The sequence below is a fragment of the Erpetoichthys calabaricus genome, chromosome 4 (genome assembly GCF_900747795.2).
Source record: "Erpetoichthys calabaricus chromosome 4, fErpCal1.3, whole genome shotgun sequence".
Classification (NCBI taxonomy): Eukaryota; Metazoa; Chordata; class Cladistia; order Polypteriformes; family Polypteridae; genus Erpetoichthys; species Erpetoichthys calabaricus.
The window spans coordinates 150100646-150115520 of NC_041397.2; the positions used below are offsets into that span (position 1 = coordinate 150100646).

The 14875-nt window shown below is 40.2% G+C and overlaps 2 protein-coding genes across 2 annotated transcripts in view; one reads left to right on the forward strand and one right to left on the reverse strand.

The window, feature by feature from the left end:
* gbe1b (glucan (1,4-alpha-), branching enzyme 1b) overlaps positions 1 to 14875 on the reverse strand; it is a 1026151-nt gene that overhangs the window by 781490 nt on the left and 229786 nt on the right. The window contains exon 3 of the mRNA XM_051926986.1: positions 11295 to 11410. Coding sequence (XP_051782946.1) covers positions 11295 to 11410 — 116 coding nt within the window. The remainder of the gene's footprint in view (positions 1 to 11294; positions 11411 to 14875) is intronic.
* Positions 1 to 14875, forward strand: part of LOC127527649 (craniofacial development protein 2-like) — a 216542-nt gene that overhangs the window by 195532 nt on the left and 6135 nt on the right. The gene's annotated exons all lie outside the window — the stretch shown is intronic.

The following is a 14875-nucleotide window of genomic DNA, read 5'->3' on the forward strand; positions in this document are numbered from 1 at the left end:
AGTTCTTTGATAAGGTGGAATAATAATTTCTTATTTGTAGTTTTTTCAAAGCATATTGTTTCTTTAGTTTGCAAAAAGAAAAAGAAAAAAGAAAAAAAAGCACAGACAACAAGCATTTTTCATTTTTGTACAATCTTTGAGAGTGTTTAATACACAGCAGAATCTGGGTCATTCTCTTATATGCAGTTAGGCTCTTTGTTCCTTTTTTACATTCACTGAAACCTTTGCCAAAGCAGCATCTTTTCAGAATCTATCTTCTGATCAGTTTAGCTGACTTTTCAAATTAAAATAGTAATGCAATATTTATTTTTTTGCAAACAGCAATGGAATTCACCACCTTTGACATCACAGTGGGAAACAAACAACGGAGCAGTTTCACAAGCTCCCCACAGGGTAGTGTGCTTAGCCCCCAGCTGCTTTACTTGTTTACCTATATACATAAGAACATGTGTCCAGGCACAACTCCAACTCCATCTTTAAAGGTGTTGATGATACCAACATTGCAGGCGTATTCACCAACAATGATGAGGCTACTTACAGTAAGGGATTTGCCCTCAGCCACAGTGGTGCCAGAACAGCAGTCTTTCCCCTTAATTGCAGCAAATAAAAGGAATGCTTTATACTTTAGGGAACAATAAGTAGCCCTGAAGTTCAGGAACTTTAAATTTCTTATTATAGTATCTCATTATTGGCAGACAGACATATAGAGTTTAAGTTAATGCCAGAAGCCTTGATAATGTACGGTTTATCTACCTTTCTATACACATCCACCTCAACTACACTGTTGTTTTCTTTCAGTGGTATGATTACCCTACCATTACATTCACGGCACCAGGACATAATGCCAGCCCCCTGCTCCAGAGATTTCTTGTTGAATTCTACAGGCTTTTATAACTCCATTGCATTCTTTTGTTGGTTTGGCTCAGCCTGTGGAAGGGCGGGAGGAAGGATGGGTTGAATCTTTTCTGGGAGCTTTCTTGGTCTTGGTTAAAATTTCCTGTAACCACTTTTCTTCAGTGATTTAATGGGAAATCTGAGAGAAGTATATTGGCAATGTATGTTGGAAAATAGGCCCGGTTATTTTTAGTGATTGTCTGGTATGCTTGAGGGATGTACTCAGCCATTATCTTAGTTTCTTTTCACAAACTCTTTTCTGGTCTCTCCCTTTGTGTAATGTTTGGACCTGGGACTAAATGTCACGAGGGCCAGTTCTCTTGATTACTTGTCGAATAAAAGAGTGAATGTCACATTTTTGTAAAAATCATAAACTGCTATCCCAGAGATGTTGATATAAGTATTTAACAAAGCTACCAACTACAGAAAGACGCTAATCAATTCACTATACTCAGCCAGATCTTAAAAGACTGACATCTTTGAGCATGGATTTAAATACTTTCCTGGAACAACTGCTTGAAAATTCTCCCCACTATATTCCTTTTTTCCTATTTCCTTTGCAATTTTGAATGACAGCAAAAAAAAAAGTGTTTTTTTATTTATTTTATAAACCGTTATGGACAGAAAAAGTGAAACCTCTGACATGATGCCATCATCGTTTAGGAGATTCTGGTGCAAAAGTTGAAAAGAATAACACTGGCTATGAAAGAACCATGGGGAAATATGTTGACAATAACTGAGAGAAGCTGGTTGAACTTTGCAACAAAAAAGAAGATGTGGGTAGTAGTCATCATCTGGTGTTAATCTTTGTAGACATAATATGAGAAAAACAGGACAGAGGACTCGCGTGTCAAACTAATGTGATTTTGAAAAGCTGAAAGGCAGCAGAGTGAAGAATGTTGTGGCACACGGCTGCGGGTGGCACCCAGCCGGGACGCCCAGGAAGACCGGAGGAGGGCTTGTGCCTCCTCCAGACCACAAGGGGGCGACCACCCTGGTTCCTTTGGGGGCCACGGGCATGGAGCTGGGAAGCTCAACCCTGTAGGGGCCCGTGGTCGCCCCCATGCCTGGAGAACCCTAGACCCCAGCATTTCCACAACACCAGGAAGTTCTGGGGGGGAAGACGAGTGGGGACACCCGGAGTGCTTCCGGGTACGCAGCTGGCACTTCCGCCACACTGGAGAGTGCCGGTGGGAGATTGCCGGGGAGCACCTGGAGCACATCCAGGTGCACATAAAAGGGGCCGCCTCCCTTTAGAGAGAGGCTGGAGTCGGGAGAGAAGTTGGACAAGGTCTCAGGAGGAGACACGGAAGCGGCCTGAAGCGTGAGGCATAGTGGTTTGGCCTGGACTTTGTGGAGTCTGTGGGCTGTGGAGCACTGAACTTTGTAAATAGACTTGTAAATAAACATGTGTTGGGTGACAAAATGATGTCTGCCTGTCTGTGTCCGGGCTGTTCCCCACAATGTATTTAATCACTGTACTGAAAGAAAAATATCAGGAGCTATAGGATTTATTCAATAAAATGGGACAAGAGGATGTTAACCAAGAATAGAAAAGTAGCATCAATGCCCATTAAGATCAGCCAAGAGAACACTGGTTACAAATGGAGAAAGAATAATAATGAATGGTTTACAAAGAAAACTTGTAGTTGATCCTAAACATCAATGGGAGATAAAGAAGAAAATGGTAAGTGATAAATCAGAAAAACTGCAGCAGATGTATAATGACCTACATATAGCTTTAAATGGTTGGTGAAAGCAATTAAGAAAATCTTTTGTGAAAAATCTTGCTAAATAAGCAGAAAACACAGCACATAAGGGACAGTTAACTAACTTTTTTGAGATCGGCAGAATTATTGGAGCAAAGCAAATCAAATTCAACAGTTCCAGAAAGAAGGAAAATCCATGACAAATAATACTAAGGAAGAAACTAGACGAATGGAGCACTTCTACGAAGTCTTCAATAGATCTCCTCCTTAGTACCAGAAATTCAAGAAGTCAAAAAGATATTGATATCAGCACAGTGCCACCTGAAGGGAACAGATAACAGCAGCTGAGAAATTACCAAAGAATGGAAAGCCTACAGGCCATGACAACCTTAAAGCTTAACTTTGCACAACAGACATAACAATTATATCAAATATTCTCTACATACTCTTCACTGGCATCTGGGAAGAAGCATATGTGTTAGAAACCTGAAATAAAGAAATCTTCTAGTGGGGTTTGGGTGATGCCATTAACAGCTTTGCCTAGGACAGCAAAAATGCTACATCTGGCCCTGACACTGACATTTTCCATTCTGTGCTGATTGCAGTCCTATGATTGCTGGCAGTTTTCCTAACCCATTGCAAATGTCCAGAAACAGCTGCATAAAATTCATGACCACAGACACGGAAATTCTTTGCTCCGAGTTGTAACTCAAAATACATCTCGCAACAAAACGTTGCCAGATGTCTGAGATAGCAGCAAACTTGTCGTTTTTCACATGTTCTGCACAGGTGTCTTTGTTGTCAAAGCGCAAATGCCGCCTGATAGTCTGATAACAGTCACAGGACATTGCATCTTTGGTTTCCGGTACAACAAATATGTCTTAGCAGGCATCAATCACAGCACCAACTGTGGTCCACTGCTATTGTGAAAAGAATGGAGATAAATGCAATCAACTGAGAGAGGGAGAGGCAAGTTCATTGTACCCCATCAATGTCACTGACAGAATAAAACAGAATAAAAAAAAGCACTTTTACAAGTAGGATAGATAGATAGATAGACTTTATTAATCCCCAAGGGGAAATTCACATACTCCAGCAGCAGCATACTGATAAAAACAATATTAATTAAAGACTGGTAAAAAAACACTGTGCAAGTTAGAGAGTGCAAGGCAGGTATAACAGTCAATAATATTGTATAATGTTACTGTTTACCCAGGGGTGAAACTGAAGAGTCGCATAGTGTGGGGGAGGAACGATCTCCTCAGTCTGTCAGTGGAGCAGGACGGTAACAGCAGTCTGTCGAGATGATACTGTTCAGTGGATGCAGTGGATTCTCCATGATGGACAGGAGCCTGCTGAGCTCCCGTCACTCCATCACAGATGTCAAACTGTCCAGTTCTGTTCCTACAATAGAGCCTGTCTTCCTCACCAGTTTGTCCATGCATGAGGCGTCCCTCTTCTTTATGCTGCCTCCCCAGCACACCACTGCGTAGAAGAGGGCGCTCGCCACAACCGTTTGATAGAACATCTGCAGCATCTTATTGCAGATGTTGAAAGATGCCAGCCTTCTAAGGAAGTATAGTCAGCTCTGTCCTCTCTTGCACAGAGCGTCAGCATTAGCAGTCCAGTCCAGTTTATCATCCAGCTGCACTCCCAGGTATTTATAGGTCTGTATCCTCTGCACACAGTCACCTCTGATGATCACGGGGTCCATGAGGGGCCTGGGCCTCCTAAAATCCAGCACCAGCTCTTCGGTTTTGCTGGTGTTCAGTTGTAGGTGGTTTGAGTCGCACCATTTAACAAAGTCCTTGATTAGGTTCCTATACTACTCCTCCTGTCCACACCTGATGCAGCCCATGATAGTAGTGTTGTCAGTGAACTTTTGCACATCGCAGGACTCTGAGTTGTATTGGAAGTCCAATGTATATAGGCTGAACAGGACCGGAGAAAGCACAGTCCCCTGTGGTGCTCCTGTGCTGCTGACCACAATGTCAGACATGCAGTTCCCAAGACACACATTCTGAGGTCTGTCTGTAAGATAGTTCACGATCCATGCCACCAGGTATGAATCTACTCCCATCTCTGTCAGCTTGTCCCTAAGGAGCAGAGGTTGAATGGTGTTGAAGGCGCTACAGAAGTCCAGAAACATAATTCTTACTGCACCACTGCCTCTGTCCAAGTGGGAGAGGGATCGGTGTAGCATGTAGATGATGGCATCCTCCGCTCCCACCTTCTCCTGGTATGCGAACTGCAGAGGGTCGAGGGTGTGGCGGACCTGTGGCCTCAGGTGGTGAAGCAGCAGTCGCTCCATGGTCTTCATCACATGTGACGTCAGGGCGACAGGCCTGAAGTCATTCAGCTCACTAGGACGTGATACCTTTAGGACTGGGGTGATGCAAGATGTTTTCCAAAGCCTCGAGACTCTCCCCTGTTCCAGGCTCAGGTTGAAGATGCGCTGTAGAGGAATCCCCAGCTCCAACGCACAGGCCTTCAACAGTCATGGCGATACTCCATCTGGACCCACTGCTTTGCTGGCACTGTAATTGTGGGTGGGGGAAAACTCTCTCCTATGCTGGTATCAGCAGAAGGATGGGTGGAGGATGCACTACTCTGAGGTGAGAGTGGGTTAGGATGGTCAAACCTGCTAAAAAAATTGTTCATCAGGTTTGCTTTCTCCCTGTCTCTCCCGATGGAGGCACCCCACTTCGAGCTGCAGCCAGTGATGATCTTCATCCCATCCCACACTTTCTTCCTGCTGTTATTCTGCAGCTTTTGCTCCAGCTTTCTCCTGTACTGCTTTTTCACCGCCCTGAGCTGGACTCAGAGTTCCTTCTGCACGCGCTTGAGCTCATGCTGAGTGTTACAGACTCAAATTAAATGTATGTGTTTATTATATTATCTATATAATAAAAGCCCAGCGTGGCGTCCGTGTCCGGGTTCCTTTTGGCTGTATAGCCGCCCTCGTAGAAAAGCCCCAGTCCTTCCCCTCTCAGAATTCCTGCTTACCCCCCTCCGTTCTTTCCCCTTTGTGCACGCGAGTATTTCGAGCCCCGCGTCTGAGTCGGATGGTTCCCCTGCTCACCAATTCGTGTGTTTCAAGCCGCGATTTTCTATTTTCTCCCTTCCGGCCCACTATGCCTTTCCGTCTTCAGATACCCACGTGCACTTGTACGGAGGAGACCTTACGGAACAATGCCAAAATGAAAGGCAACTGAACCTGCTGCTGCGAGAGAGGACACATTACAGCGTGATCACGAAGCAAAGAGGCAAAGGCGTGCCAGTCGCTCGAAAGAAACGGACACTCAGCATTCACACAGATTAGCTCAACGACGCGTCTCTGCTGCACAACGAAAGGCAACTGAAACTGAGAAAAGACAGATTACGCCGTGATCGCGAAAGAAAGAGGCAAAAGCGTGCCAATGAGACACCCAACGAGAGGTCCTTACGATTGCAAAACAACCGTAATAGACAAACTCCTACAGAGAGAGAGGACACATTACGCATGACCACTTACTTAAAGGAAGCAAACAATCACTGGTAAACACTGTGGTCAACACGTCTTCATCCCCAGGATAGGTCTCGATACTATGGATGACTCTGACCTGCCTTTTGACATGCACAGAAGGCAATTCCCACTCCGATTGGCATACGCTATTACAATAAATAAGGCGCAGGGTCAAACACTAGATCTTGTAGGTATACTCCTACCGGAGCCTGTCTTCACACATGGCCAGCTCTATGTCGCCTTCTCCAGAGGAAAAGGTTTTCCAAAAGTGAAAGTCAAAATATTGCCTTGCAAAAGTCAAGGGAAATTACTACAAGATACTAATAAATACTTCACACAGAACGTTGTTTACCAAGAAGTACTCGACTCTGTCCACTCGAATGCCACGGGATTGTGTGACTCCACAGACATTACTATGTGCAATGAAGGTGACGGACGCGATGACACAGGGCTGCATGTCACTGACGAAGTTAATGAAGACCACTCAAATGACCTACATCGCTTTGCTCTTCAGAATGAAGTACCACTACATGCCCCCTCGACAAGCACAGGACGTCCTCAACGGTATGATCCTCCTCTTCCTTACAACCATTTACACAACGTATACGATTCTGATTAGTCTGAGTCCCACACTTCGTGAATCATGGGTTTTGTTTTGAAATTTTGTTTCCCATGCAAAAATCAAATGCAGTGCAATGAAGGACCCAGTTCACGACTGGCAGCCGCGTTTAAACAGGGAGTCCTTCAACTGTGGTCATCCAACGTGCAGCATAGCACGCGGCAAGTCGCTAGTAGTAATAATAATAGCAGCTCAGTACTCAAAACACAGAGCTCCCAGAGTCAAATCTGAAACCTTTTGATTGTAAGGCAGCAGTTCTTACCTCTGCACCATCCAAGAATACGTATGAACTTTCTTTCGACTGACATTTGAGCTTGGGTTTTTAACTCAACAACATGTAAATTCAATGATTTATTTTTTTTTACCTTGGTTATATTCTTGAATTAAAGTGCACATTTATTTCATATTTGAACTAAAGTCTTCACACATTATACACTTCACGTCATTATTAGTTTAACATTGAAAAAGTTTCTCTTTTAGTTATGTGTTCAGCATTTCTTGTCTCGCAATTCCATTCATCCTACACTTACACAGATCATTGTAGACACAGAACCCAGATAAAATAAATGTATTCAAATAACAGTATATTATTTACCATATACAATTCAAAGCACCTTACACTCAGATAAACAGACAGCATCAGTGGGGGATGGGACCGCAGGCTGCTTGTGCTGATCGACAAATTTACAAAACAAAAGATGCCGATGGACAGGTGCGAAGGAATTTAAGGTTGCCCAGGATTCCGAGTTTTTTCGTAGGTTTCTGGGATTCTAGTGTTAAGAACACAGCTGTAAGCTTTTTGTTTTTCTTTCTAATAGCTTTTGATATTGTATTTATTATTTGGTGTTGCATTTAGTGTCTGCTGGTGGATTTATTTATTGTCTGCAATCACATAATACTGTCATTCATTATTTGGAGACACTAACAAATATTCCATTATACTGTATAAACATGAAAATTAATTTAACAAAAAATATTGAGATGATACTTTGTAATGCAACCATCAGGACTTTGATGTCAAGGACCTCTTGTGTCTCCATGGAGATAGTCTGTTCATATGACACATAAAAGCTGACCTGAAAAACTGATCAAATTTCAGATGTGTCTTTTGCTTTGTCACAGCACCACATTTTTGCCTTCTTTTGGCTTTTCCTTTCGGCACCCTCATTAGCCCTTATCAATAGGGACACTGACAACTAAAATTCAAGGTACATACTGTAAGCAAATCTTTTAAGGACAATTGTGATCTCAAATTCAGGCTAATGTTTTCCTCTGATTCAGTACATACAGAAAAGTGTCGGTGTATCTGACAAATGTGAAAAGTGCTAAAGCAATTACTAAAACAGTGTTTCTCAACCACTCCCCCCATTTCACACACTACATTCACCAAGGGAGACAACCACTTGAAACTGCTCTGATTATCTTGCTCAATTCAACCCCCCCACCAAACCCCTCAAGAAACCAAAAACATTGAGAAACACTGTACTAAAGCACTCAATGCAACAGGTACATAATCCAACACAACTACCATATTTTTTAAAAGGCCAGTGATACTGTAAATTAAGAGATATACCGTCACAAAAAATGAAAAATACCAACACCAAAATTCTAGCCGATATCCTGGTCTCAACACAAATAACATGCAGAGTGGCACTCTCCATTCCTTTACTGACCTGCTTATTTAGATCAAGGTTTCAGGGTATTGGTACTTGGACTTGCACCATGAACTCTGACCCTACAATAACCACAACCATCAGCCAATCTGAATGCAAGGAAGGGCCTGGTAGCTGTTTCCCTGCATGTACAGAGTATAAGTTGAAGAAAGGGCTCTACAATATAAGCACTGTTTAAAGAATTTTGTATAGGGGAAATTAATCAGATACTCTTGGAATCAATATTTTATGGAATATTTTTTACCATTTTTAATCATTATTTTCTAGTTTTATGTTACAATTTTTATAGCAATGATATTGAAATGAACACCCAACATTATTCATGCATATGACAACTCCACAGAGGAATAAGCAGTTTTTACAGTCACTCAGATCCTAAATATTATGATATTGGTGTACATTGGAGAAGGCGTTACTAAATAAATAATAATAAAGCCAATAATAACCTAGCACTGTGATGTAACTCAAATAAACAGAATTTTAAATTGTTGTTTTTTTTCAGCTGGCAGTGATGGACTGGTAATCCTTTTTGAGACTATGGACTTTAATGTTCTAAAGACTACTGTCTACTAAATGTTTAGTTCTCTGGGGTGAAGGACAGGCAGAATGCATCAGGCTATTCTCAGCAAGGGACTGGTTATCAAGGTGTAGTCAAGGTTTGTAGATTATCCTTATTTGGAACATAACATTTGTATCTGTACTGTTTGCTAATGCTATGAAGAAGCCAGTGTAAGTAAGCTGAGATGAGTCACTTGTGGTAGACTAGGCATATAGGAGGCTCCACAGACAGTTTTAACAGGTGGAACACCAGATAAAACCTACATTATATCACTTTGCTAGCATGGCAGCATCAGGGAATATACCCTAGGTGAAGATGGAGACCGTTGTTGGGAATAGTGTGACTTGGTCTTTGCTCTGCTAAGTATGCAGCCATCACCACCGTTACTAGAAAAAGGGGACAGAAATTGAGCAAGTCCACACTTAACATAAAACCAAATAAAAACAAGCCTGGAAATCCTTTTATTAGTAGATGTGGTGTAAATGTTTGTCTAGACCTAAATTTGGCTCTGGAAAAGATTTTGGTTTCACATCAAATACCCATACACCTTGGATTTTCTAGACACAAAAATACAAAATCCGCTATTTTCTGAAGTTGCAATTTTAAAAAGGGACTTATGGCAAGACCAACATGCCATGTGCCCATAGTAGTAAAGGATCTTTAAAAATACACCAGTTTTATTATGCACCTTCCAGTTGTTTTACTTCCAAATTGTTTCTGAAAACTACTGGTTGTAATGGTTGCTTGAAATTCACTTCTTGACTAGACAGTATACAGATATAGAGATATTTATTGAACACTTAAGTAAGCCTATTCTATTGCACACAGAGATAAAAACTACTTCTATAACTTCAAGATGCTTGAAATGTCTTAAAATCATTAATAATGTTAAATTCAAGAATGCTTAAGATAAAAAAAATTAGATTAAGCTTTTACACTGTAACAAAATTTTCAAAAATATATATGCAAAATAGACATGTGAATAATTTTACCACATATAATGTTTTGTTCAATGACATTTTAAACACTAAGGAACTAAGGACTCAAGATGGGTGGCATATGCTACATACTGTAAGAAAAAGTGCATCAGGTTCTCTTCCTTAAATATACAGTGTAGTATTCAGAAGATTTCTGGTTTATTATAGATACTTAGTACATGCCACCCTTCAGTATTTGTAGTTCTTTGGAGTTGTTTAATAAGAAAATTCCTCTTCTAGGACTGTTACAATATCACCTGCTTTGTGACAGTACAACATAGTGTGTCTTTAAAAATATAATGCTAAAGAATAAAAAAAAGTTTTAGTTCCTTGCTACAGAGAAGAGTTTTAACTTTTTACCCTTTAGGCCACTTAATGTGAATGAAAATTTCAAATGTTTACTGACTTAATCTTCAAAAATATCTTTTACCTAAAATTAGCGTGAAGTTTTTGACATTGAATTCAATATTTATTCAGATGTGTAGTCAGTCCCTGTTTATTATGGTTCAAGTTCTTTACAACTGAATATGCATCCTTTTCAAGCTTATTATTTTACTTTCAGATTGTCAATTATTATTTCCCAATATACACTTTATAGCTTTTATTTAACCTTATATCTGCTACCTACAGTTATGTTTTTGTTAGGGGGAAAAAAAAGTAAGACTTGCTCAACTTCTACTTAATTCACATATTAAACCAAAAATATAACAATTAATTCGGTTTAATAATTTCATCCTCTGCATTATTCAAAATGATAAATCAACTTAAGCTTTACCAATCATTCAGCAATATAATTTATCAAAAGTAGCACAGTGGCACAGTAACTAGCAATGGCTCTAGACGTCTTGCAAGAAACTCCAGACCAGACATTGATTGTGTGCAGTTTGCATTGTTGTCCCACTTTCCATCTAAGCATTCACATGTTATTAAAGATTCCAACCACATACAAAAGAAAAAGCCTAGCCTTGAAAGACTGGTGATTCAAAATTAACCTGCTGTGGGTGTGTGAGTGTGAATGCTCCTGAATGTAGTAGCATCACCACAATGGATACTTCCTGCCTTGCAACTAAAGCTGTTAGGATACATTCTGCTGACCCCCACAAACATATCCTGGAATGACAAGACTTAAAGAAAAAAATAAAGGAATACATAGTGCATTAAACTACATATATATGTAATTTAAAGATGATTGTAACTTAAACAATATCACAACAGAGTGCAATGCACTTTAACTGCAGAAGAATAATGTAAATAAACAAAAAAAATTGCTTGGTTTGCTTGTATTTCATATTGGCATGTATTAAACAAGTTTATTATTGCAATCAATGGCATGGAATGCAAAATATGTATTACATTACCTTTAGTTTTGAGCCATGGTTGACAGGAGAAGAATGATCATTATTTGGTGGAATATAGAGATCCCATTTCCCATATTCGTTCTTCTTGTAAGGATGAGAGAAATGATTCCAGCCATCTGTATAAATACAAAAAACATAATAAATCATTAAATTATGTAATTATTTCTAATGTGACTCGTGTTTTACAAGCAGATTTACCGGAGTGATTCCACTTTAATTTTGTCAATACACATAGATACATGATGAATTGGGTGGACAAGGGGTTTTCTGAGGTACCAGAAGTGTCTTTACAGAATTTTAACTAACAGTGCTATTATAGTACAATTTTAAGCTTTAAAGCTCTTCTCAGAAAATATCAAAACAGGAAAGTGTAGTGTAGCAAACAGACAAATTACGCTTGTTCCTTTATTTTCCCCTTTGCTTATGAATATACTGTATTCATATTAAAAACCTAATCCTTTGGAAATATTACTTAATATACTGTACTTTGAAATTTGGCTGTATCAAAACCATCTGTATAATGCAAAATGATTTCTGCCTGTCATCAATGATACCGGTATGTACTCAAGTGTTAATGTTCGTTTTCTAATGTACATAGCAATAAAATGCATTGCATTTTTCATTCAAACAGATGGCATATCACAAACATTAACACTGCTGTTGTGAATCTTGTACAAAACTGATTTAATTGAGTCAACACACAAACCAACTGTATAACTTTAAAGAAAAATTTGAACGGGGGAAAAAAAAGTAACAAAATGGCTGGACACAATAAAAAGTCCATTACAACTTCTGGTGATTTACCCTCATTAACGTAGCACAATAATAACATGAATACATTTTGTAAATAAAAAAAAAGGACTTGCAACATACACTTTGGAAAGGGCATATCAAAACTTATAACTAGGAGTGCGCCTTTTTCAAGTGAGATCACAGGTATGGTAGACGGGTTTAATTAATTTTTATCAGAGATGCTAATTTATAACTCCAATAGTACATGATTTGTCATGGAAAAGGCCAGCTAGCATACAATACATATATTGCAAATAAGAAAACTTTGATAGAATAGGATCACACTCGGCAGCCTCCCTGGAAAAGTCTATTCGGAGGTTCTGGAGAGGAGGGTCCGTCAGATAGTCAAACCTCAGATTCAGGAGGAACAGTGTGGTTTTCGTCCTGGTCGTGGAAGAGTGGACCAGCTCTACACCCTTAGCAGGGTCCTGGAGGGTGCATGGGAGTTCGCCCAACCAGTCTACATGTGTTTTGTGGACTTGGAAAAGGCGTTCGACCGTGTCCCTCAGGGAATCCCGTGGGGGGTGCTCTGGGAGTATGGGGTACCGGACCCCCTTATAAGGGCTGTTCGGTCCCTGTACAACCAGTGTCACAGCTTGGTCCACATTGCCGGCAGTAAGTCAAACCAGTTTTCAGTGAGAGATGGACTCCGCCAGGGCTGCCCTTTGTCACCAATTCTATTCATAACTTTTATGGACAGAATTTCTAGGTGCAGCCAGGGTGTTGAGGGGGTCCGGTTTGGTGGACTCAGGATTGGGTCACTGCTTTTTGCAGATGATGTTGTCCTGTTTGCTTCATCAGGCCGTGCTCTTCAGCTCTCTCTGGATCGGTTAGCAGCTGAGTGTGAAGCGGCTGGGATGGGAATCAGCACCTCCAAATCCGAGACCATGGTCCTCAGCCGGAAAAGGGTGGAGTGCCCTCTCAATTTACCAGTCGATCTATGTTCCTACCCTCACCTATGGTCATGAGCTATGGGTAGTGACCGAAAGAACGAGATCGCAAATAAAAGTAGCTGAAATGAGTTTCCTCCGCAGGGTGTCTGGGCTCTCCCTTAAAGATAGGGTGAGAAGCTCAGTCATCCGGGAGGGGCTCAGAGTAGAGCCGCTGCTCCTCCGCATCGAGAGGAGTCAGATGAGGTGGCTCGGGAATCTGATCAGGATGCCTCCTGGACGCCTGACCTTGTGAGGTGTTCCGGGCACGTCCAACCGGGAGGAGGGCCTGGGGAAGACCCAGGACACGCTGGAGGGACTATGTCTCCCGGCTGGCCTGGGAACGCCTTGGGATTCTCCCCGAAGAGCTAGAAGAAGTGGCCAGAGAGAGGGAAGTCTGGGTATCTCTGCTCAAGCTGCTGCACCAGCGACCCGACCTCGGATAAGAGGAAGAGGATGGATGGATGGATGGATGGATTGATAGAATATGCATGTAAGAGACAATATATTATATATGCACATGCATATAAGAGAGAATAGGCTGATATTACCTGTGAGGATTTCAAACAATCATTGAGAAAAAAAGTATCTATCTATTGTTATGTTTGTGAGAAACAATTGTGATGCATTTCCAATCATGTCTGGAAATTCTTTGTGCTTCAAGGAAGGAGAACTTCAGTGCATGACTGTAGGAATCATGCTTATTAGTATTTTAAAAAAATAAATAAAAAAGCCAACACACACATAGACTTTAGGGTTTATACAAAAACTGACTTAATAAAAATATGATTTAAACAGTAAAAAATATACTTGTTTTAAAATTTTTCAATTAATGTAATATTTATGGAACTACAAAAATATAACAAAATAAAATATACTCTACACCAGGGGTCAAAAACTGGCAACTTGCAAGCCACATTAAGTTCTTTAACCACACGGCTGCAGCTCTTCTCAGAACGATGGACCCATTCACATTTTCATATTATATTATTTGATAGCACTTTCGTAAAGATACCTTATTTAGGGGTTAATATTATTCTTTTTTTATTTAGATATTTCTTTAGCTATATGTGAATGAGGCTGTCCAATGCACTCATGGAATGCCTGAGATTACGTCTTTGGTCAAATGACAAACTCTCTAGAGTTTTCTTCAGTACCCGTGATTGGATATACACTTTAACGTTTATTGGGATTCCTAAACCTTTTGTAGTAAATCGCCCCCATGCCTTCCCATTTCTCCTATTTACGTATTATAGCCAGTTGAGTTCAAAGTGGTGAGTATATTTTACACTGCTCGGTAAGCACAGTTACAGTACTGATGAGTGAAGGACAGATGACTGCTGAGCCAAGCAAACTTTATTCAAGAAATGAGGGTGAAGACTATCACTACAGAACTGAACACTATTGTAATATTAGTCACCTTTGCGTTACTATGCATCTGAGTGATTTAAAACTGAGACAGCAAACCACAAGATGGTAACTAAGAAAAAATGGTGAAAATAGAAGATGAAAACCGTGAATTTAAAGCCGTATGGGAAGAAAATTATGCTTTTACACAAAACTCTATGGGCTTTCCAACAGGTCCAATTTGCAATGAAAAGTTATCCAATAACAAAAAATCAAATCTCGAATGTCACTTTTTAACAAAGCATGACACATTAGCAAAAAAAATATTATTTCAGAGAAGAAAGGAAAAAAGAGGTGATAGAATTAAAGCAAAAAATGCAACAATCAACATTGATATTTAGCAGCTAGATAAAATCTTCAAGTAATGTGGCCACAGTAATTTTTCCTGTCTCTCGTGAGATTGCAAAGCATAGAAAATCTTACACGAATGTAGAATATGTAAAAAAGTGCTTT